The 26,177-nt window shown below is 35.8% G+C and overlaps 1 protein-coding gene across 4 annotated transcripts in view; it reads right to left on the bottom strand.

The window, feature by feature from the left end:
- POLK (DNA polymerase kappa) overlaps positions 1 to 26,177 on the bottom strand; it is a 79,537-nt gene that overhangs the window by 14,415 nt on the left and 38,945 nt on the right. For all 4 annotated transcript variants that reach the window (XM_044925477.2, XM_006074034.4, XM_006074033.4 and 1 more), the window contains exons 2-7: positions 24,156 to 24,320; positions 17,357 to 17,476; positions 10,611 to 10,763; positions 7,182 to 7,313; positions 4,537 to 4,690; positions 560 to 799 (exon numbers count right to left, since the gene is read on the bottom strand). In XM_044925477.2, coding sequence (XP_044781412.2) covers positions 560 to 799; positions 4,537 to 4,690; positions 7,182 to 7,313; positions 10,611 to 10,763; positions 17,357 to 17,476; positions 24,156 to 24,320 — 964 coding nt within the window. The remainder of the gene's footprint in view (positions 1 to 559; positions 800 to 4,536; positions 4,691 to 7,181; positions 7,314 to 10,610; positions 10,764 to 17,356; positions 17,477 to 24,155; positions 24,321 to 26,177) is intronic.

The raw sequence follows: 26,177 nt of genomic DNA on the forward strand, positions 1-26,177 counted from the left end.
ATTACTTATTCTCATGCTGTGCCATAGGAAAAAAAGACTAACCCAATTATAATATGGCTTTGTTAAAATAATCTAGGGTCTTCATGAATATCTGTTTCTGCACTAAGACTCAGAGCTATCCTCATGAGTGACTGACATATGGAAAGCTCTTTTTCCCTTTACCAGATGATCCTAGATTGCTATGCAGCTTGCTGGTATTTTTTCTGTCTTGTCCATACCTTATATGGTCAGCTGGGCCCTTTTTTTGTACTGTTAAGTCTTCAAAGGGAAAACTGATAAAGTATTATGTCCAAAACCAATTAAAATATATTTTATGTTTCGAAAAAGATAGCTACACGAGCTTTATGGTAAGTTTTTGCTTTGGACACATGGATGTTTCTGCTTAATTCCCATTTATCTACAGTTCACAGCATTCTAAATAGGTAAACTGTCAGAAGTTAATTAAAAAATGGCCAAGTAAAATTTGTTAACTATACACTTTATAATGAGAAACTACTAATATTACATTTGAATGAGCTAGTCTGAAAGTTTTTAGAACCACCAATATCCTTTTAAGTACCTGCACTGGCTGTGAGTGTTGTTTTCTGCTCGATTCTGAAACGAATTTCCTTGACCACTTCCTCCGCTGATGTTCCAAAAACAATTGAGTTTTGGTGTATTTGAGGATTATTTGGTTCTTCAAAGTTCACTTGGAAAGGATTTCCTGGGGACTGCAAATCAGGAGGACTATCTTCAAAAAGGAGTGGAGAGATGGATCCTTCATGCTCACTCAGTTTATTAACTTCCTTTCCTGGTTTATCTAAATTGTAAACAGGAACAGTAATTCATCTTCATTCTAAGAAGTACATACTTCATAAATTATGTTTCCGTCAATCTTTTTAAAGACAAAACAAATCTCATTTAGTTTTGTTTCTAAGAACCAAGGTCAGAAACATTATCATTTATATTTTTAACTGTTTAACAAAGAAAACACGGATTCTAAGCTTTTCTTAAAAAAGAAGATCACCCATTTCCATCGTATACAGTTTAAAAAGAAATACCTTAGGTAAAATTCACTACTTTTTGAACAAAATTAGTTGAAAACTAGAGTTGGAATTAGATTCACAGTACTTTTTTCTTAAAAAAAAAAAAAAAAAAAAAAGTTTTTTTCCCTTTACTCATCTCTAGGAGAAAAAAGAACTTTAAGTTAGAATTTAAGAATAAGGAAAAGGCATTAGGCAATCTAGAGTAATTATGCCTGAAAGATAGATTTTGTTCTTAGGGGAGAAAAAAAACCTTATCGTTTTCTTCATTCATGGAAGAACTTTCCAAGTGTTAAAAAATTCTGAATTTTATTCTTTCAAATGCTGATTTTAATTTTGACTTCATCTTTTTTTTTTTTTTTTATAAAGTATCACTCTTACTAACAGCACATTTGAAATAAATAGAAATTATTTTTGGAAGTTATACTTCATTAAATATATAAATTCTTAAGGTCTAATCAGATTAACAATGATCCAAGTTTAAGGGTGAGAAGCCTTTATTACCAAAGGGTTGTAAACTAATATTATTAAAAAGTAAAGCAAAAATACTAATCTGGTTATTACCTCTTTTTTTTTTTCTTTTTTTTTTTCTTTTTTTATTGCATTTTTCATGAATTTAAACTGTGAAATACATTTAAATCTATACCAATACTAAAAATGTCCTCACGAACAAATCCATGAACTTTACTTTCTGGGCTTAATGGAGAAGAAATCGGTTTAAGTGTAAAATTTATAAAAACAAGATTAACAACAAAGCTTTCTGATACATTCCATAGCTCTTTTTTATTTTTAGCAGCCCCATGTGGCTTGTGGGATCTCAGTTCCCAGATTAGGGATTGAACCTGGGGCACAGTGGCCAAAGCACTGAATCCTAACCATGAGACCACCCAGGAACTCCCTCCAGCTCATAATTTTGTTACACATAAACGTTTTCCAAATTAAGGTACATACAGAAGCAAAGATTAAATTTTTAGTTTCAAGACACAAACAAATGCATTATACTTAAAAAATGAAGTTGGTTTTTTAGAAAGAGTTTACAGATAACACAAATAATATGACAGACCCCTGATTAGTATCAAATTTTTAAATATGTAATATGAATTAAGTCACAGATATTTTCCAAATCTGAATTCCCAGGCCACTACAAAATAAACCTTATTTTCAAATTATATATTAGCTGTTATTTATGTGCTTCAGTTCATTTTCCATTATCTGGTTTTGAAATACAGAGCAATTCACAGGGGATTAAGACTGTTGTACAGTTGAAATGGCATCTAGCTGGACCCTTTCCCCACCTAGACATGTGGAAGTCAAGGTAAAGAGCTACAGCAAACCCGCAGGTCTAGTAAGAAACGTTCACAGCCCCCTAGGCAGCTCCTTCTGCCATGTTCTATACCGCAAGCTTCTGTCACAGCATCCTCAGGGGAGGCGCTGACTATGGAACATTATGACAGGAAGCAAAGCCTGCCGTCCAGGTTCATCGTTCAGTCACTGCTCAATGGTGTCTACTTCTCTGTGAGGCCTGGCTCTGCAACCAACCACTAGTGGTTTCTCATTTGCTTTCTGAAAGAAATATCTTTATAAGCCCCTTTGATCTGAGGTGATCAAAGTGCAAAATTAAGGTTTCTGATAATCTGAAATACTAAAGATCCCATCTGGATGGCAAGTGCTAAAAAGTATTCGGTACAGTATTTTAGTTTTTTATATTGGCTAGCACCATCCAGATTTATAAGAGAGAATAAACAAAATTATTATTATTATTTTATTTCTATCTAGACATGGTAGTTAACAATACTTTTCCAAAACTGCACCTTTTAGGAAAAGGGCAAACAACAGAAAAATGCCTTGGACTTGAGAGGAAGCTATGTCAACCACCTGCCATGACTCCAGTTCACTGTTGAAAGCTTCTCTTGGCATAATGTGAAATCAGACACGCCTGAAAGGCCAGTCCACAGGGACTTAGATATGAAAAAAAAAGCTAAACTATTTAAATTGCTTAAGAATATGAAATACATGAAGAGGAAAGTACATAGATACATATTAAGAACGACAGGCATTAAAAATTCACATCCTCATAATGAGTTTGGATGTACAGTAAATGAAAAGAACATTAGTAGGGAATGAAAACACTTATCTTAGCCCCAATATAATTTTTTATAACTGATTGTGAAAGTAATTGTTATGGTGGCTTCTCGGGTGGCACCATGGTAAAAAATCAGCCTGCCAATGCAGGAGACGCAAGAGATGCAAGTTTGATCCTTGGGTCGGAATGTCCCCTGGAGTAGGAAATAGCAACTCAGCCCAGTATTCCTGTCTGGAAAATCCCATGGACAGAGGAGCCTGGCAGGCTACAGCCCATGGGGTTGCAAAGAGTCGGACACGACTGAGCATGCCACGCCAAGAATATAGGAGACCCTCAGGGAGCGATTCAATGTAACTATTGATATTTAATGGTTTCCCTCCTTTCTCTTGTGAAAAGTTAAGGAATAGAGTAAGATTTTAAGCAATCTCAGGCTTTGTGTGTCACTTCCCCAAACAAGTTCTACTAAGAGCAAAACACCTTTTGCTTCAAGACTCTACGTCCAGAAACTGTTTACTGCTTATATTGTTTAATGTTTCCCTTAAAGAGAGAGACCTTAGAGCTCTAAGCAAGGTGATAAAATTATGATTTGATGTCCATGTTAAATTTGCTCCTAAGATGTGAGCCCCAAACCATGGTAGCCTGTCCCCTCTGAAGCAGTTACTGAGTTGTGCACATGAAACGTGACTGTGGGTTTCAGGCAAACCCTCTATTTCTACCTTTTCATCCAGGTGAACTTTGCCCAGGGTTCCAGGGCAGCGCTAGCATCTGAAGTAATCCCACCTCAAACAGAGAGTTGACAGAGTACATGTACTATCTGCATGTTTTTTGGCATTGTTTTGGATAGATGATAAGGGTCCCATTTGAAAAAACCCTAAGGGTCATAAAACTTCTGTTTCATTAAATAGAAAAAGAGTCAAAATAAGATCTAAGGCAAAGAAGGGAACTGGAGAATCATTAATTTTGGCAAGGTTAAAAACAGTAATCACAGTAACCAGATTATGGAAAATCTATCAAATAAAGAGGAAAAAAATCCCATTCAATGTTTTAGTATGTTTGAGACTAATTTTTTTTTAAAAGTCTATTTTCTATTATTAACAGCTACAACCAAAGGCTACCTTAAACAGAGAACCTCCTCAGATTCAATGCAATCCAATCCTCAGTTAGGTTAGATCTTAGGAAAAAGCTGCTATGAAATTACTTTGGGTAGGGACTCTGCAGACTCAAAGTCTAGAGATTTAAGAATTTCATTCGGTTTAAAAGTGACATTCCACACATTTATCTCAGAAATCCCACTGGTATATTTAAGTTTCTGATTTTCATTTTTAATACTTATTCATAATAAATCTATATCTAGTCCTACATCTATGCCTGCTAACTGGTTAATCCAAAGAAATTTTTTTTTAAGTCTGATCATTCTAATAAATTGCTTACCGTTTTCTAGAGAGTTCCCTGCTGTGATGAAATACTTCCTTTTGTCCTCAGGCCAATTTTTTCTTTCCTCTAAATGCTTTGTTATATTCAGGTAGGCTTCATCAAGACTCATGGCCATAAAATTGGGATCATAATCAGTAAGGATTTCCTTAACCTTCAAAAGGAACATGTTTAACATCATTCTGATAGGCAGAGAAAAAGTTAAGCAACATAATTTTTAGGTAGCAGGTCAAAAGCAGAAGTGGGAACAATAGGATCTTGCTCTCCTTTTATGACCTTTTTTGTTCATTTTAAAAAGGAATAATCTTACATGAAGGTACTATGTTGCTTTAGAAAGTGGTTCTACTTCAATTAATTATATCTATAAAACTCCACTCAATAATGCATGTATCCATTCAGAAAACAAAACAGCTGCCAGGATTTAGAATGGAAAAGATGACAAAAACTGTAGTGTTGAGTCTATGACTATATTAAATGATGGGGAAAAGTCTGGAGTTGCATCTTAGAATAAAAGAAATATGTAAAGACATCAGAATCTCTGTATGATTCCAGAAATGCCTTTTATAGAAGATAATTTTATTATATGAAACTATGAAGTTTTTTAACCACTGAAGTATTAGCTGAAATTAAAGGAAATGGTTGCCAAAATAATATATTAGAAAAACATATTTGCTGAAATATGTAATGTTTCATCTAGTGTTTTAAAGCTGTCTGTGGTATCATGAGAAAATCTTTTTAGATGTTTTATAAAAAGAAAGCTTTTTGGCTTAATATAACTATGAACAGCTGAATCAAAGGTAATTTTAGAAAATGTGACAAAAAACTTGGCCAAGCTCTACTCAGAAAGCACCTTAATTAGCTTTGTTCTTATAGAAGAAATCATTTTTACAATGTGCTCAGATGGAATCTTTCTCGTGAAAATGGAACTGGAAAGTCAGTAGTTGGCAGCCAACTAAGATGATTCTGAATGAGAAGTGCTCTCTGGAGACAATGAGTACTCACTAACTTCCTTTACATAAGATACTTTTTCAAGAACAAAAATAGACAGGCTCCAGTAAAAACGAAGTACCGAGGCTTGGAGAACAGTTACAGCAACTCCATTCTTCTGGAGAAAACAAAAATGGCTTTTTCTTAAACTTTTAAACAAGCCATAAATATTAATGCATTTGCTGTCAGTGAATCTGTACTATAGTTCATTTACAGATAAGAACCCACTTGTCATCTGCAAATAAACTAGTTGGATCCTGTTCAAATTTGAAGACAGATTTCTCTAACTTACGTAAATGACTAAAGGGAATTCAAACAATTTGGTTCTCATTGTTATGCTGCCAGAAGTTTTACTGACTTAAAGCAGAACTTAAAAGTCTTTGAAGGATTTTCAAACTTATTAGTATTAAAAGCCTAGGTGGCTCAGTGGTGAAGAATCCTCCTGCTAATGCAGGAGATGTAGGTTTGATCCCTGGGTCAGAAAGATTTCCTGGAGAAAGAAATGGTAACCCACTCCAGTATTCTTGCCCAGAATATCCTATGGGCAGATAAGCCCTGCGGGCTACAGTCTATGAGGTTGCAAAAGTGTCAGACAGGACTCAACAACAACAACAACAGATACACGGTAACCCGTGTGAATGTGCCTCCCCTTCCCTACCAGCTTTGCAGATGCAGGCACCAAAGCTCTTGCTTCCACAGACTCGTTTTTGAAAGAATTGTTAAAAACTTAAAAAAAAAAAATTGGGGTGGAATATCATTTTAATTTGGGGGAGCTTTCATTTCCAGGAGAAATGAGGTGGAGCACAAATAAGGAGAGTGACTCGAAAGACAGTTTACATGACCAAATGGTAGTAAGGGTGAGACTGGAGTTTTTAAGTGTTTCGATTCAGACAGCAGTCTTTAACACAGTGCGTTTTGCCACAGTAGTCTAAACATATTTTGACATCGTACACTAAAATTTCAATTTCTGACTTAAGTTTTAGCACTGGCATGATGGTCCAGTTATTACCAAAACTAGAGGAAAGGACAGTTTTTCATATATCACACTTTAGGCAACTTTCATGAATAACCAAATCTCATTTTTCAGAGATCCTCTTCAAAGCAATAGACTATTCCCCTTTTTCTTTGATTATGGTTTTTGGGATATTAAATGCTCATAAGCACCTTCACTAGATTATGGGGCCAGGAGAGCAGCTAATCAAAATAAGTTAATTTTGTTAAAAAAACACTGATAAAAATTTTACTTAGAAAAGAGCTTGGAATTAATGTTATGGGATTAAGTCTGTAGATTATAAATATAAGGTGATTCTAGAAGAAAATGTACATTGGACATTAACAGAAAAATAGCTAAAGTTAATTTAGGTTATAATTAAGGTAATGCAGGGTTTTCTAGGGAGATAAGAATTTTCTATGCAGATGAGAAAACACATGGAAAAGCAAAAACAAAAAACAAAAAACAAAAACTGGGAAATAGAAGGGCATAGTTTGGACATATATGCAGCTCAATATTCAATACATAAGCTGAGGAAGTGATAGAATGGAGACTTACAGGGATAAGCTAAGGATAGATTCTGATGTGCTATGGTATTTGGACCTGTCTCTCTATATGACGTGAAATCAACAAGAGGCTACAAGTAGGAGTGAGATAGCAGACTTACCTCTCTACTCACAGCTTGGTATTTGTCAAAGTTTGGGGGCACTATAATAAGCTGTGGGCAGAGTCTTTTAGCAATAAATCCTGGCATGGCTGCACGAACACCGAATCTCCTTGCGTGGTAATTTGAAGTAGACTGAAAGAAAGTGGACCACATGGGGAAAAACATTCAAACCAAAATTGACATATTGATCGATGCTTTCAAAAGAAACACATTACTGATGTGCATTTTCAATTCAAAGACATTTCTTTTATAGGCACTGTCTCAAATCAAGCTTTTGACTTTGTCGTATCATGGTATAGTACCACGACCCTCTCCCACTGCTGTCTCATATTTATAATGTGACATGAGCTAAAAAGCAAGACTGTGCTATTAAAAAGGTTCTCTTACATTTCAAGTAACTAAACTTCATTGGCTTTAATGAATATCTGTAATACAGTACATATAAAAGTTTAGATGATAGAGGGAGATGTTACATAAAAGTTACAGTAGTATAAAGCTATATAGTACAAACAGTATAGAAGTTATAGAAAGTAAAAGTATATAAAGTAATAGTATAGTATAATAGTATGGATTTAGAATTTGCTCTATTTGGGATTTGGGAAATTTTTCATCTACAAAAAAAAGAAATATATGGTCTAATATATGGTCAGTTAAATGAAGTCTCAAACATGAAATGATTAAAGCACAAAAGAACTTTTAAAATTAAGCTGCATTTCTTAAGGCTGGAATACCTTTTTTGGTGAACACATTTTAACTAGGAGATGGCACTTAACAATTATGAGAGTAAACAGGAAAACATTACTTATTAAATCCTGTTGATGAAAATACCTGGCAACAATCTAGGCTAATGTGGTAGGCCACAGTACCATTTAGAAAACATTAATCACAAATGGAATCCCTGGAATCTAAAGTGGAAATTCAAAGAATGTAAAACAAAATCTACCAAATGAAAGGGTATTTCAGAAATGATAATATATTTGCCATTTATCGTTTTCAAGAGGCATTTAAAGAATCTTGATAGTAATCAAAACTATGCTAATCCTTGGTCAACATTCTGGAACAGAAAATGCAGACAGCACTTGGAAGACAAACCAATGCTTAAAATGTTAATATGAAGAAATCTATTGGGATTGATATTAAAAAAAGCTAGATCTACAGTAGAGTAGAAAAACAATTTTATATATGACGTCCTTTAACTTTTAGGTTTGTGGGGGATTGTAAATCACAGTCACAATCTTTCACAGTTCCTCCTGTCAAAAGGTGGGTTCTAGTTCCTCTTACCAAGAGACTAGTGTTGTGACTTGCTTTGACCAAAGGAATGTGAGGGAGTGACATTATATGAGTCCTGAAACCTAGGCATAAAGAAGTCTGCAGCTTCTGCCTTTGCTTTTGTGGGTCCAGCAACTATGTGAAGATCTCGTGTTAGATTACAGAGATCTTATTAACAGGATTTAAGACCATGTGGAGGAGAAAGCACCATGTGGAGGGGAAAGCTCATAGCTGGAGGGACGTTAGTGAAGCCATTTGGGATCCTTCAGCTCCAGGTAAAGTCCTAGCCGACCCCAAGTGGGATAAACAAACCCTCCCCATTGTACTCCGCTCAAATTACAGAAGCATGAGCCCAAATGAACGTTCACTAAGTACTAAAGGGGTTCATGTGCATAATTTCACATAAAAACATGGTGATATGTATTCTTAATAACGTTGAATACTTCTTTTCAAGTATTAGTTGATGATTTGTAGGAAAGGGGAGTATACTTTCCTATAAAGACTATTTGAGAAGCAGGACTGTCAGTTGCCTACATACTTGTGGGAGCAGAGAGAATGAACAAACAGACTATAGTTTCATAATAAAATAACAACTCAGGAATCATGTTAATAGCTATCAAAGGCATTGAAAAGAGTTAGAACAAGGAAGAACCTTCCTTATTTCTCTTGTGTGTGTTTTTTTTTAAACCAAACTCATCTATTTCAGTTGCTATTTCTAATTCCCAACACATTTTTGGCTACACACAGCTATTCTGGTCACTTTTACCTGCTATGGTGAGGGTGGCAATAAGGAAAAGCCACACACTAACAGAAATGCAAAGGTTTCAAGTCATGGAAAGAACTACTTAGTTACAGTACTTATATTAATAAAACATGTTACTCCAAAACTGGCGTTGGTAAACTTATTCTGTAAATGTTCAAACACCTTAGACTTGGCAGATCATATGCTCTCTGTGGAAATTACTAACTCTGCTCTTTTAATGAAACAATAATAAATGAGTGGGTGTGACAGTGCTCCAATAAAATTTTTAAAAATTTTTATTGGAGTAGGTGCCACGGTGGTAAAGAATCCTCCTGCCAATGCAGGAGGCACAAGAGATGTGGGTTCAATCCCTCGATTGGGAAGATCCCCTGAAGTAGGAAACGGCAACCCGCTCCAGTACTCTAACTTGGAAAATTCCATTGACAGAGGAGTCTGGCTGGCTACACAGTCCATGGGGTCGCAAAGAGTCGGACACGACTGAGCCATTAAGCACGCACATATAGTTGATTTACGATGCTGTATTCAATAAAATTTTATTTACAAAATAAGGCAGCAGGCTGGATTTGGCCGGTAGGCCATTGTTTGCAAATTTCTGCTTTAGCATAACATTTCTTTTTCTTTATTTTTCAATTCTTTTTAACTAGAACAGTTACTTAAGAAAAATATAATTTGCAACAGAAAGATAAAATGCTACTCTATCATTTACCAGCTTTATAACATTTTCTTGAGAAATCTGTATGCAGGTCAGGAAGCAACAGTTAGAACTGAACATGGAACAACACACTGGTTCCAAATAGGAAAAGGAGTATGTCAAGGCTGTATATTGTCACCCTGCTTATTTAACTTATATGCAGAGTACATCCATCCTAAAGGAAATCAGTCTTGAATATTCATTGGAAGGACTGATGCTGAAGCTGAAACTCCAGTACTCTCTCTGGCCACCTGATGGGAAGAACTGACTCACTGGAAAAGCCCCTGATGATGGGAAAGATTGAGAGCCGGAAGAGAAGGGGACGACAGAGGATGAGGTGTTTGGATAGTATCACTGACTCAATGGACATAAGTTTGAGTAAACTCCAGGAGTTGGTAATGGACAGGGAGGCCTGGCGGGCTGCAGGCCATGGGGTTGCAAAGAACGTAATTGAACTGAATCGATAACACTGGGAACATTATAAAACACTTCTTTGAATTTGTCTTCTTATCTGTCAAATGGAAATAAAAATGTGTACCTCAAGTGATGTTGAAAGGATTCAGTAAGTGAATACCTATAAAACACCTAGAAAAATATTCTGATAGAACTGGTAGAACTTAATAAGGTCTTTTCCCTTCATGAACTGATTATTTGAATATGAATATGTCATGAAACTTCTTTTTTGTCTCCAATCTTCCCTACTTACCAGCATACTCATTGATCCTACAGCGATGGGTTTATCCTTCAGCTCTGGATTGTCCCTCATTTCTACAGCTGCGTAGAAAGCGTCCATGTCAATGTGCACTATGGTGCTGTTCAGATCCCGGCTCTGCTCCAATTCCATTGCAAATCTGTCAACCTCAATTTTTAAAAAGTTAACACATTTTAGGAATATAATATTGAAATACCAGTAATCCTAACACTAACCTTTTTTCCCCCACTCCACTTGTGGGATCTTAGTTCCCTGACTAGGGACTGAACCCAGGCCCATGGCAGTGAAAGCACCGAGTGTTAACTGCTGGACTGCCAGGGAAGTCCCAACACTAATCTTATTTTTAGGAGGCGTCTGCTTGTCTCTGTCCATCCATCTGGCCAGCCGCTCATCTACCCATTCCCATACCTCTCTATGTATGTTTGATTATTGTTCATTAGGCTTTTATTTCCACGAGCATAGGCAGTCTGTTCTCAAATATCATTCCCTACCAACTCTTTCATTTTTCAATACCCACAAGTACATAATAGGTACTTAATAAATATTTACCGAATGAATAAAGCATTCCAACTGCTTATATATCAAATAATTCTACTGCTTTATAAATTTGGAAAACTTACTGTAACTGAAAGCTTCTGTTTAGGTAAAATAAACAACTTCCATCTGACTCATTAATATCTTAAAATACTAAGAAAGGAAATGTACAATAAACAATTATACTTCTTTGGCATATGATGTTTATGTTGAATAGTACTGTACAACTGATTGTCTTAAGGCATGATGTAAACATTTCCTCTGTAGAATTGCTATTTTAAGGTTACAATTTGATAATTGGTAGTCTATTTGAATCAAAATTGAAAATTTAATTTATGATTTATTCTTTCATGAAATTTCAACAATAACAATGAGAAATTTTGATGTTTAAACAATTTTGTTTCTTTAGAGAAAAACAGTTGGACTGATAAGAAAGAAGAAAGAGAAATGAAAGAAATAACCAGAGTAGGGCAGTGAGAAATGGCTTACGTAGCAAACATACCCCTTCCCAAGTGTTCCGTTTTTGTGGCATCTACTGTGCAGGTTGAAAAAGCTAAATATACAATATCCTAGCTTCCTCTGCAGCTGAGGGTGGCTATGTGACCATTTTAATCTAGTAACATATAAGGAAGTCAGTAAGACCATTGAGTAAAATCATGAAGAGAAGAGAGAAGAAAGCTACTGAATGAAACAGAATTACATGAAGAGTGTGGAGGTGTGTCTGGCACACGGTCCAACTTTAACAAATGCAAGTTTAACTCATAAAAGGATCACTGGAAAACTTCACAACAAAGCAATAAAAAATTAAGAGAAAAGCAGCCAGATTTAAGCAAGTGGGGTGAGCTCTGAATGAAATGTAACAATCCCTAGAGTAGGTTTTATAAAAGGTGGAGACTTTCAGGGGCATATAATGGAGCCTTTTCCCCTTGTTTGACTTCTACCTTGTTTTCATTCTGCAGAAATTTTCTTTTCAAGGTCTTCTTTCTTAATGTTATAGTGACACTAGTTAACTCCTAGGCACAGGTTAAAACCGTAACTCCTTTATCCTCCAATTAAAAATCATTTTAGAAAAAGTAAAACCAAAAACAAACAAGCAAACAAACAAAAAAAACCCTGAGAAAACAAATAAAAAACTGCAATTCCCCTTTTATAAACAATCACTCTGATTCATATTTGTCTCCAATAGCCACAGTGAGGCTTTCTAAAGGATCCAACCTTGTTTAGCCTAAAACTCACTGAATAACCTAGCTGCTCTGTGTCTTCTTCAGGCTGTTCCTCTGCATACAATGCCCTTCCTACTTCTGACACCAACCCTTCAAGGATTGGCTCAGACATCCCTCAATGACAACTGTATCTCTATCCTCTGTGCCACAGAATTCAACGTTCCCTTATTTGTTTTCTTGCTCTTATCATGGCACTTACCGTACTAGATTCTAATTGTGAGTTCCATCAGGAGAAAGACCTTATCTGCTTTAAAATTTTTTCCTCATTGGGAGATTAAAAGCTACAAAATTCCACTTACAGAATAAATGAGTCAGGACAATGAAATGTACAACATGGGGAATATGATGATAGATGGTAACTATAGACTTACCATGGTGATCATTTTGTAACATACAGAAATCAAAACACTATGTTGTACCCCTGAAACTAACACAGTGGTATAGGTCAACTGATCTACTTCAGTTAAAAAAAAAAATGAATAAGATTTGGGGTCTAAGGTACAGTATGATGGCTATAGCTAACAATACTCTACTGATTTGTGAAAGTTACTTAGAATGTAAATCTTAAAGGTTAGCAACCTGAAAATTAATAATGGCAACTATACAAATAAATTCCTCAAAAAAGAGAAAGGGAAGAGAGACTTATATACCTATTTATATTTATCAGTATAAATTTTATTCTTTTATATATGGACATGATTTAGCATTGAACAACATATATATATATATACTTATTACATACATATAATTTATATATATCTCATTTAAAAAGAGAAAATAGTATTTGTAGAAAAAGTTTGGAGAAGGCTGATCTCATGCAGTGAGACACTGCATCTAATAAATAGAACTTTTAAACATTATTCCAATGTATCATCCAGATTTAAAATAACTATTTCTTCCAGTACTTCAATTTTAAAATAGAGAATAACATCCTGACATTAAAAAGATGTAAACAAATCATGGAGACTAATAAAAACAAGGGTAGATTAACCCAGAAAATGTGCCTAAGAATTGAGTCGACTGAGTATAAGGGAGCAGCATCTGAAATATCTTAACCCAGAAACACTGAAAAGGAAGAAGACAATAAATAGAAAGCAAGCCAAATGGAGGGAAAAAAAACACCTCTCCTTAGACTCACAAGTTAATGCTCTGACAGTTTCTTCAACAATCTATTGTCTTTCTGTGCTTACAGCAAGTGTACAGTTGCCAAAAGGAAACCTCGCCACGGAATGACTCACACATTCCACTTTCCTTTACTATCTCTCATTGGTCACCCTTGTCTGAACTCTTTTCTTCTACATCTACCAAATGCACACCACTGCTTTTTTCCAGTTTCATCTGCTGAAATCCTCATTCATGGTTTCCTTCCCTCCATTTTTCCTCCCGAATGACTTCCAAGTCTGAGTATATAACATGTACCTCGTCCCTCTTGCTACAGCTCAGAGCCAGTGTGTGTCACAGTGGGTAAGCGCTTTGTTTGGGTCTCAGGCCTGCCACTTACTAGTTAAATGATAGTGGGCAACTCAACCCCTCTCATTTTTACTTTATTTGTAAAGAGGGACTGGCGTGCTACAGTCCATGGAGTCACAAAGAGGCGGATGCGACTGAGTGACTGAACTGAACTGAAGGAGAGACTAAACTAATTTCAAAAGATGGAAGGAATTAAAAGAGATACCCATGTAAAGCACTTATCTAGGGATACGGTAAGGGCTTAGTGATATTACCTATAGTTTTTAAGCTAGAAATGATATTTGTTGATTATATGTAATATGCAAAATGCTTATGTTAACTCACCTATTGGTCAAATTGAGAGGACACTTATCCCCATTTTATATATGAAGCTAAAGCTGAGGAAGATTATGTAATTGGCTCTAAGTCATAGAACTGGTAAATGTTAGAACTAAACCTGGAAATCAGGTTTCTCTAAAGCCCATACTCTTTCCATTATATCATGATACTTTCCTAAAACAAAAATTTTTTAAAAGTATTTAACACTGAAATAGCTCAAATAGAGTTCTAGTGGCATAGTTTATATCCATATTATATCTTATTTACTTTTTAAAAATTATTTTTAAAAGATTTAGGAGATTACTTCAGAAATACTGTTTTTCCTTTTCTTAACTTAGTATTAACCTAAAAATTGTGGAATTAATATGAGTTCTCCAAATCAACCGTTAAAGTGGTCAAAATGCACTGATTTACTGAGTAGTTGCCATTTAATATAACATGGATGCTTATCTATTTGATCCATGAGCCCAAGTTACAATAAGATGCTTTGACAGCTATAAAAATGATTATGCTTTTAAGAAGTTTAATGAGGATGGGATTGGGTAGAGATACTTAAGGTTCTGAAGAAACATCAGATGAGTTTATGCCTTCAGAGCTTACTTATTACATATAATAAAATATCTATTACATATAATAAAATATAGTAAAATAAAATACTATTTGGAAATTTCATTACTTCAAAACAGAAACACGTTTCCCATGAAAACCTCTCTGTTCTTTCAGATCTTCTAGCCTTCTTAGGATTTCCTCAATCCCCTCCCACTTATATAACTTCTTTTAAAGGAAGCTCAAAAACTGAAACAATTTTACAATCAACAAAAAACACACTTCCTGCCATTTCCCTTGCAAAAGATGTCACAGAGCCTCCCATGGAATAGTCAACTAAAACCATTAACAGAACGTCAAGTTCTGCTACACAATGTAAGGGATTCTCTGTTTCTTCAGATTATTAGCATATTTAAGGATATGAGTTTTAAAAGTAGTATAAACAGCAAGACATTGCTATGCCACTCCTATGTATTACATCTTTAAAACTTTATTAAAGATATTTGTAGGCTATAAATAAAAAACGAGTTCCAGAAACTAAACTGCCTAAGGAGTAAGATCAACTTAAAAACAGTGTTACTTTGGACAGAATGGAATTTCTTTTCAACTTGATGAAATAATGCTTAATCTTGTATAAAAAAACAATGGATGAAAAGAAAATGTTTTTCTAAAGAAGAATGGTGAGGGGGAGTATTAAACTATGTTATTATCATTCAATAAATAAAATTACATGGTACATATTAGAAAAATCTTTACAAGTGACAGACAAAAAAATATTTATTATACAATACTCCAGTGTTCTTGCCTGGAGAATCCCATGGACAGAGGAGCCTGGTGGGCTGCCGTCTATGGGGTCGCACAGAGTTGGACACGACTGAAGCGACTTAGCAGCAGCAGCATACAATAAGATCTATAAATGAGGAGAAATAAACTCTAGAAATGTGAGCAAAGAATATTGCTTTGGACTGCTAGTTGAACCCTGAAATCTATTCTCTTCCTTCCACAGTAATAGATTTTTAGCTGAGCATATGGCTACCCACTTAGAGAATATATTTTATAGCTTCTCTTGCACTTAGGTGTGGCCATGAAACTCAAATGTGAGTTAAGGTAACACACGTATTTAAAAAAAAAAAAGGTAACACATGTAACTTCTCTTTCACTTGCTTAATAGCAAATTACTTTCCTTCAATTAAGTTTTCTCCTTTTTGTTTCTTTCAATGTATAACAGAACCTGAGTCCCTAAATTACTATGGTGATCAGAACCACCAGAGCAGCTGGGACTACTTAACCTATAATGTGGGAAAGAAACTTATTTGAACCATTATATTTTAGGGTCTCTTGTGCCAGTTATTTAGCCTATATCCTAACAGAATAACGGAGGCTCTTCCCCCAAGAGGGAAATACTGATGTCTAACTTATATGTGAAAAGACATTCTTTCTCTGTTGTAATCAAAGAAGGGCAAATTAAAACAACAATAATATTTTGGACATTGTATCAGCAAAAACTAAAAGACTGATAAAGTTGATAAAATTGAGTTTTACACAAGTATGTGAGGAAACCAGCATTTTTATGTTGAAAATGTAAAATGGTACAATCTTTGGTGAAAATAACAGGACAAGAGTGCAGAGATACACAAATACCAACGATCATCACAATGTCATGTACCTCCGTAGGCTGAGCTGCCACAAAACATTAAAAATGATGATTTGACAAATTATCTTCAGTCACGATAGCAGACTACTTAACACAGAAGATAAAAAACTAGCTTGTGCTCTAGGAAAGCATATGTCCAAAAAAAATGACATACTAGTTTGGTAAAGAAAACAAAATTTATAATATCTGAACTCCCATCATGAGAAGAATTTTATAACACACTTGATTAATGTTATAATTTTATTGCTATGTTATAGCTTAAAGTACTTTGTAAAACTGAATCAGATTTTGATAGAGGGTAAAACTCTCTAAATGTAAACTTTAGTTTTACTGCCTTGAGTTCTCAATCTACCACCTAATGCCTTATCGACTGGCTCTTCTCAAACTTTTCTACTGAAAGAACTTGTAATACCACAGGAAATTAAGCATTTATTCCCCAAAGATGCCAAAGAAGCCAAACGACCCCAAACTTTTAGAAGTCTTGTGTTTTATCTTAAAAATTCATGTACATTTGGCATTCTACCATTTACGTGACTTTTACTGTAACACAACTACATTTCAAAGTACTTTCAAATTTAATTAGTTAACATGTTCCCCCAAATCTTTTCTGAAAAATTAGTTTCTCAAAAAACATGTCACATTTATCTTGGGGCCTTTTCCAGCTGCAACATATGTATATAATAAAAAGAACAAAAGATTTGGATTAAATCCTAGCTCTGGCAACTACCTGTCATATGAAACGGGGCAAGTTACTTAACCTAACTAAGGCTCCATTTACTCTAATGGAGGTGACAATGCTTAGGTGTGGGTCTTGATATAAAAATATAGAGCAGTTTTTTATAAAGTTGTATGCACATTTGTTACATTTTTATCCTTTATAATGTAACAAACATTTACATTTCACCTTGTTTTCAGTTGTAATTTGACCATGATGCATTTTAACTACCAATTATTATTCTACCAGCACCTACTATATTTAGCAATTGAATTAATACCTGTAATTGTGCTTTCCTTAGCTGCTGGCTGGTAATTTGAGCTTTTTGTTGCATCATATTTTCAATTCGTTGGTTGACTTGCTTTTCTTTCTTGAGCTCATTTCCATAAAATCTGGATCCCTAATGTAGGAAAAGAATGCATAGCATAAGAAAAAGGGCTGAAGGAAAGCATCACTGTGAACTGATGGCTAAGAGTACAGACTCTAGAAAGAGAATGGCTTGAATTCAAAACTTACCTCCATTACTTACTAGCTCGGTGACCCTAAAGTTCATCTTATTATGCCTCAGGCTCCCTAATCTGTAAAATGAACTTATAGTTACCTAAATCACAGGATTGTTGTGAGGCAGTAAGCACAGCACAAACTCTCCAAGATGAGTACAGATCTGCATTTGGGAAATAAAAGCATAGCCCAGGTAGGATCCTCTGGGCACATCCAAGGACTTAGTCAGCTGGGTCATCAATTATCTCCTTTACTGTCACTGAAAACTTATTGTAAAAAATTAACAGAAACCTCAATTAAATACTCAGAGATCAGAAGAGGGAGCTCTGGCCCTCTTCGATGATAGCAGAAAGCAACAAAAAGAACACAGACTTTCCTGGCAACAACTCAGCCAATGAAAAGTAATGGCCTCTGTTTACTATATACTCTTGCCAACTTCCTTTTCTCCTTGTGGAAAGAGTTCTCTTTATTTTTGCTGAGCACCTGCACGTGGCTTACTATGGCTGCAGTCTTTGAGCTGCAATTCTCTGCTAATCTCAAACAAACCCATCATTTTTTTTAATGGAGAAATAATTAGCAGTCTGTTTTAAGTAAACAGTACTTTTAAATATTTAATATTAGCCATTAAATAAAATGTAGAAAGAAAATCATCTATCATTCCATCAGTGAACATACTATCTACCTATTTATAAGACTGATGGACACTGAGATCATTTTTACATTTTGGCTATCATGAAAAATGCTGCAATGAACAATTGTGTACAAATTTTATGTGGTCACATGTTTTCATCTTCCTTGGATATGTACCTGGGAGTGGAATCTCTGTGTTACATGGCAACTCCCTACTTAACCCTTTGAGGAACTGCAAAACTGTTTTCCAAAATGGCAAAAGCATTTCACAAGTCTACCAGCAATGTATGAGGATACCAATTTCTCCATATCCTTGCAAAATCTGTTACTGTTTGTCTTTATTACAGTGCTTCTAGGCTATATTACTATGAATGTATCTCATTGTGGTTTTGGGTTTTTTTGTTTTTTTTTTTTTTTAGCTACACTGGGTCTTCATTGTGGCATGCAGGGGGCTTCTTTAGTTGTGGTACATGGGCTTCTATAGTTGGGCTTAGTTCCCCAACCAGGGATTGAACTCATGTCCCCTGCATTAGAAGGTGGATTCTTTTTTTTAAAATTTATTTATTTTAATTGGAGGCTAATTACTTTACAATATTGTGGTGGGTTTTGCCATACGTTGACATGAATCAGCCACGGGTGTACATGTGTTCCCCCATCCCAAACCCCCCTCCCACCTCCTTCCCATCCCATCCCTCTGGGTTGTCCCAGTGCACCTGCTTTGAGTGCCCGGTTTCATGTATCAAACTTGGACTGGTCATCTATTTCACATATGGTATTATACATGTTTCAATGCCATTCTCTCAAATCATCCCACCTTCACCTTCTCCCAGAGTCCAAAAGTCTGTTCTTTATATCTGTGTCTCTTTAGCTGTCTTGCATATAGGGTCATCGTTCCCATCTTTCTAAATTCCATATATATGTGCTAATCTACTGTATTGGTGTTTTTCTTTCTGACTTACTTCACTCTGTATAATAGGCTCCAGTTTCATCCACCTCATTAGAACCTCAAATGTGTTCTTTTTAATAGCTGAGTAATATTCCATTGTGTATATGTACCACAACCTTCTTATCCATTCGTCTGCTGATGGACATATAGGTTGCTTCCATATCCTGGCTATTATAAACAGTGCTGCGATGAACACTGGGGTACATGTGTCTCTTTCAATTCTGGTTTTCTTGGTGTATATGCCCAGCAGTGGGATTGCTGGGTCATAAGGCAGTTCTATTTCCAGTTTTTTAAGGAATCTCCACACTGTTCTCCATAGTGGCTGTACCAGTTTACATTCCCACCAACAATGTAAGAGTATTCTGTTTTCTCCACACCCTCTCTAGATTTATTATTTGTAGACTTTTTGATAGCAGCCATTCTGACCAGCGTGATATGGTACCTCATTGTGGTTTTGGTTCACATTTCTCTGATAATGAGTGATGTTGAGCATCTTCTCATGTGTTTGTTAGCCATCTGTATGTCTTCTTTAGAGAAATGTCTGTTTAGTTCTTTGGCCCATTTTCTTGATTGGGTTGTTTATTTTTCTGATATTGAGCTGCTTGTATATTTTTGAGATTAATTCTTTGTCAGTTGCTTCATTTGCTATTATTTTCTCCCATTCTGAAGGCTGTCTTTTCACCTTGCTTATAGTTTCCTTCATCGTGCAAAAGCTTTTAAGTTTAGTTAGGTCCCATTTGTTTATTTTTGCTTTTTCCATTACTCTGGGAGGTGGGTCATAGAGGATCTTGCTGTGATTTATGTCAGAGAGTGTTTTGCCTATGTTTTCCTCTAGGAGTTTTATAGTTTTATAGGTCCTACATTTAGATCTTTAATCCATTTTGAGTTTATTTTTGTGTATGGTGTTAGAAAGTGTTCTAGTTTCATTCTTTTATAGGTGGTTGACCAGTTTTCCCAGCACCACTTGTAAAGAGAATGTCTTTTCTCCACTGTATATTTTTTCTTCATTTATCAAAGATAAGGTGTACATAGGTGTGTGGATTTATCTCTGGGCTTTCTATTTTGTTCCATTGATCTATATTTCTTTCTTTGTGCCAGTACCATACTGTCTTGATGACTGTAACTTTGTAGTATAGTCTGAAGTCAGGCAGGTTGATTCCTCCAGTTCTGTTCTTCAAGATTGCTTTGTCTATTCGAGGTTTTTTGTATTTCCATACAAGTTGTGTAATTATTTGTTCTACTTCTGTGAAAAATACTGTTGGTAGCTTGATAGGGATTTCATTGAATCTATAGATTGTTTTGGGTAGTATACTCATTTTCACTATATTGATTCTTCCAAGCCATGAACATGGTATATTTTTCCATCTATTTGTGTCCTCTTTGATTTCTTTCATCAGTGTTTTAGTTTTCTATATATAGGTCTTTTGTTTCTTTAGGTAGATTTACTCCTAAGTATTTTATTCTTTTCATTGCAATGGTGAGTGGGACTCCTTAATTTCTCTTCTGTTTTCTCATTGTTAGTGTATAGGAATGCAAGGGATTTCTGTGTATTAATTTTATATCTTGAAACTTTACTATATTCACTGATTAGCTCTAGTAATTTTCTGGTGGTGTCTTTGGGGTTTTCTATGTAGAGGATCATGTCATCTGCAAATAGAGTTTTACTTCTTCTTTTCCAATCTGGATTCCTTTTATTTCTTTTTCTTCTCTGACTGCTGTGGCTAAAACTTCCAAAACAATGTTGAATGGTAGTGGTGAGAGTGGGCACCCTTGTTTTATTCCTGACTTTAGGGGGCATGCTTTCAATTTTTCACCTTTGAGGATAATGCTTGCTGTGGGTTTATCATATATGGCTTTTATTATGTTGCGTTATTCATCGCTCAGTCAGTAAAGAGTCTGTCTGCAATGCAGGAGACCTGGGTTTGATTCCTGGGTCAGGAAGATCCCCTAGAGAAGGAAACGGCAACCCACTCCAGTATTCTTGCCTGGAGAATCCCATGGAGCCTGGCAGGCTAAAGTCTATGGCATTGCAAGAGTTGGACACGACTGAGTGACTAAGTACACACCACACATGTTCCTTCTATGCCTGCTTTCTATAGAGTTTTTATCATAAATGGATGTTGAATTCTGTCAAAGGCTTTCTCTTCATCTATTGAGATAAATATATGGCTTTCATCTTTCAATTTGTTAATGTGGTGTATCACAATGATTGATTTGTGAATACTGAAGAATCCTTGCATCCCTGGGATAAAGCCTACTTGGTCATGATGTATGATTTTTTAAATATGTTGTTGGATTCTGTTTGCTAGCATTTTGTTAAGGATTTTTGCATCTATGTTCATCAGTGATATTGGCTTGTAGTTTTCTGTTTTTGTGCCATCTTTGTCTGGTTTTGGTATTAGGGTGATGGTGGCCTCACAGAATGAGTTTGGCAGTTTACCTTCCTCAGCAATTTTCTGGAAGAGTTTGAGTAGGATAGGTGTTCAGTCAGTTCAGTTCACTCAGTCGTGTCCGACTCTGTGATCCCTTGAACTGCAGCACGCCAGGCCTCCCTGTCCATCACCAACTCCCGGAGTTCACTCAAACTCATGTCCATTGAGTTGGTAATGCCATCCAGCCATCTCATCCTCTGTCGTCCCCTTCTCCTCCTGCCCCCAATCCCTCCCAGAATCAGAGTCTTTTCCAATAAGTCAACTCTTCGCATGAGGTGGCCAAAGTACTGGAGTTTCAGCTTTAGCATCATTCCTTCCAAAGAACACCCAGGACTGATCTCCTTTAGAATGGACCGGTTGGATCGCCTTGCAGTCCAAGGGACTCTCAAGAGTCTTTTCCAACACCACAGTTCAAAAGCATCAATTCTTTGGTGCTCAGCTTTCTTCACAGTCCAACTTTCACATCCATACATGACCACTGGAAAAACCATAGCCTTGACTAGACGGACCTTTGTGGGCAAAGTAATGTCTAGGATAGGTGTTAGCTCTTCTCTATGATGGGTCTCTTAAGATTTTCTATTTCTTCCTGGTTCAGTTTTGGAAGGTTATACTTTTCTAAGAATTTGTCCATTTCTTCCAAGTTGTCCATTTTATTGGCATATAGCTGCTGATAGTAGTCTCTTACGATCCTTTGTATTTCTGTGTTATCTGTTGTGATTTCTCCATTTTCATTTCTAATTCTGTTGATTTGATTCTTCATTTTTTTCTTGATGAGTCTGGCTAATGGTTTGTTTATTTTATTTATCTCTCAAAGAACCAGCATTTAGCTTTGTTGATTTTTGCTATGGTCTCTTTTGTTTCTTTTGCGTTTATTTCTGCCCTAATTTTTAAGATTTCTTTCCTTCTGCTAACCCTGGGGCTCTTCATTTCTTCTTTTTCTAGTTGCTTTAGGTGTAAACTTAGATTATTTATTTGATTTCTCTCCTGTTTCTTGAGGTATGCTTGTATTGCTATGAACCTTCCCCTTAGCACTGCTTTTACTGAGTCCCGTAGGTTTTGGTTTGTTGGTGTTTTCACTTTCATTCATTTCTATGCAAATTTTGATTTCTTTTTTGATTTTTTCAGTGATTTGTTGGTTATTTAGAAGCATGTTGTTTAGCCTCCATATGTTTTTATTTCTAATACTTTTTTTCCTGTAGTTGACATCTAATCCTACTGCACTGTGATCAGAAAAGATGCCTGAAATGATTTCAATTTTTTTTAATTTACCAAGGCTAGATTTATGGCCCAGGATATGATCTAACCTGGAGAATTTTATGTGTGTGCTTGAGAAAAAGGTGAAATTCATTGTTTTGGGTGAAATGTCCTATAGATATCAATTAGGTCTAACTGGTCCATTGTATCATTTAAATTTTGTGTTTCCTTGCTAATTCTGTTTGGTTGATCTATCCATAGGTGTGAGTGGGGTATTAAAGTCTCCCACTATTATTGTGTTACTGTTAATTTCCCCTTTCAGACTTTTTAGCATTTGTAGAAGGAGGATTCTTAACCACTGAACCACAAGGGAAGTCCCTCATTGTGGTTTTAATTTGCTTTTTCCTAATGACTAATGTTGAACATCTTCTCATGAGCCATTCTTATATCTTCCTTAGTAAAGTGTCTATTTATATGTGTTGCACATTTTTTGATTGGGTTGTCTTCTCATTAATGAGCTGTAAGAATAATTCATATTTTCTGGATGTAAGTCCTTTAACAGATGTGTGTTTTGCAAATAGATATTTTACTCTAGTATGTTACTTATCTTTGTATTTTTAATGGTATCTTAGAAACATTTTGAAATTGGATGAGAAATATAAATTAACGCTACATTGCATTACCGAAGACTGGCAAATCCAAAAGTACAGTAACACACTGTGTTGGTATGGATTCAATGTATTCTTATATATTGGCAGTGGAAATGTAAATTGATACAACTACCAAGGAGGGCAACTGAGCAATTCATTGAAAAATACACATGTATATATCCTTTCAAGCTATCTGTATTTGGTTCAGGGAATCTCTCCTGTAGTTATATTTGCACATATGTAATAAAGTTATGAAATACAAGGTTATTCACTGTAGTATTATGTGTAAAGATGAAAAGACCAGAAATGACTTATATGATCATTAACAAAGATTCTGGCTAGTTCAATAAATCATAGTATATCCACCTATGCAGGCATAAAAAAGAGGGAAGATCTTTACTTTCTTATACAGAAAGACTTCCAAGATATAACTGAAACAAAAACAAAAAACCCTGCAATTTTAGTATTCTCCTCTTGAGGTGGGAAAAAAGGGCTGAAAAAGAAGACACACATTATTTTGCTTTAACAAGCATACTATGAGCGTGTTAAGTACCAAGCAGAATGCAAAAGCATTAGCAGAGAAAGGAGATTATTCTACATGCACTGGAGCTTAACAATTTTATATATTTAAATACTTAAAATGTCATCTAGAACTTAATAATTTTCTTTTTTTAAAAAGTAAAAAGGTTACTAAATTAAAGATATTGAAAGGAAGAAGAAACATACCTTTGTGGCTTCCATTATAATTTTGTTGATTTTCTCTTTGTCTAATCCTTCCATTCCAGCTTTATTATCATTAAGTCCCATCCTAAGCAGAAGATCGTCTTTGTAATTGTCATTCTTCTCCTTTGTGCCATCACTCTTCTCCTTTGTGCTACCCATGGTGTAAACCTGAAGAAAAGAAAAAAAGTTAATGGTAAAATGGCTCTTTTTATTATCTGAAAAAGCATACAAAACAAACATGTTTTTCAAAGCATTCGTGGAAGGCAAGGGTTTGGGAGAGGGGTGTCATTTTAAAATGACATAGAAATCAGCAAAACAAAAATGACAGTTAAGATTTTTTGGCTACTGAGAAATAATTAGTATTCAGATTTTAAAATTATTATCCCAAGATTTATACTCGTGGAGGGAAGAAAGGATAAAATTAACATTTCCTGCAAACACTGTGCCAGTCACTACGCATGGTGCTTTACACTTGAATTTTACACATCAGCCCTGGAGGGTAGATATTATTATCCCCAATATAAAGAGAAAAGAAACCTGAGTTATGGAACATGCCTACTGACAGAGATTTGATAAGTGACAACATTTGTGTCCAAAGTTCTTTTTTTTTTTTTTCCCCTATTTAATGTACTGTATGGGCTTCCCTGGTGGCTCAGACAGTAAAGAATCCACCTGCAATGTGAGAGGACTGGGTTCGATCCCTGGGTTGGGAAGATCCCCTGGAGGAGAGCATGGCAACCCACGCCAGTATTCCCACCTGGAGAATCCCCATGGACAGAGGAGCTCAGACACAACTGAGCAACTATAATCACTACACAGCACAATGTACTGTATTAGAAATAAATACAAAATAACACTTGCCCTGCCAAATGTAAGTTCAATAGCATTTACTACTACTGTTTGCAGAGTTCCATTCTTAAATCAGTGAAAAAATATAGGAAAAAAAGTCCATCCCCTTGCAGGAAATCATTACACTCTGCAATGTCATGTCACTTCTAAGGTTAATTTCAAATAATAATTCTTTAGGATCTTAATATAACTCTTTATAATTTACCTTCACATACATTAGCTTTTAAAAACAATTAAAACAACCACAGAAAATAGCTTTGCTCATTTTCATTTAGGGAGAAAGAAATCTGAATTTCAGGAAGGTTAAATGAATTGCCCACCACGGCTTTGATAAAAAGCAAAAGATCTAGGATTTCACTCGAAGTCTTCTTACTCCAGATCTAATGCAGCTATCATGACATCACAGCTGCCTCCAGTTTGGGGCTCTTCTACCCTGGTGGCTCAGACTGTAAAGAATCTGCCTGCAATGCAGGAGACTCAGGTTTGATCCCTGGGCTGGGACTATGGTCCATGGGGTTGCAAAGAGTTGGACACGACTGAGCAACTAACACATTCACTTTTTTCATATACTACAAATAAATGGCCAGGTGAATAGCTGCCATGAATCTACAACACATTATGACCATTATTTCTCATTTGGATGATTTACAGCAGGCTCGTTTATTCTACTCTGCCTTAAGGCTCTTCTCTCCCCATTGACCCCTTGCTCTCCCCTTCCCTTTTTTCTATTTTAACGTCACCATCAGTTCAGTTCAGTCGCTCAGTTGTGTCCGACTCTTTGCGACCCCATGAATCGCAGCACACCAGGCCTCCTGTCCATTACCAACTCCTGGAGTTCACTCAAACTCACGTCCATCGAGTCGGTGATGCCATCCAGCCATCTCATCCTCTGTCATCCCCTTCTCCTCCTGCCCCCAATCCCTCCCAGAATCAGAGTCTTTTCCAATGAGTCAACTCTTTGCAATGAGGTGGCCAAAGTACTGGAGTTTCAGCTTTAGCATCATTCCTTCTAAAGAAATCCCAGGGTTGATCTCCTTCAGAATGGACTGGTTGGATCTCCTTGCGGTCCAAGGGACTCTCAAGAGTCTTCTCCAACACCACAGTTGAAAAGCATCAATTCTTTGGCGCTCAGCTTTCTTCACAGTCCAACTCTCACATCCATACATGACCACTGGA

This window comes from Bubalus bubalis, chromosome 11 (genome assembly GCF_019923935.1).
Source record: "Bubalus bubalis isolate 160015118507 breed Murrah chromosome 11, NDDB_SH_1, whole genome shotgun sequence".
NCBI lineage: Eukaryota > Metazoa > Chordata > Mammalia > Artiodactyla > Bovidae > Bubalus > Bubalus bubalis.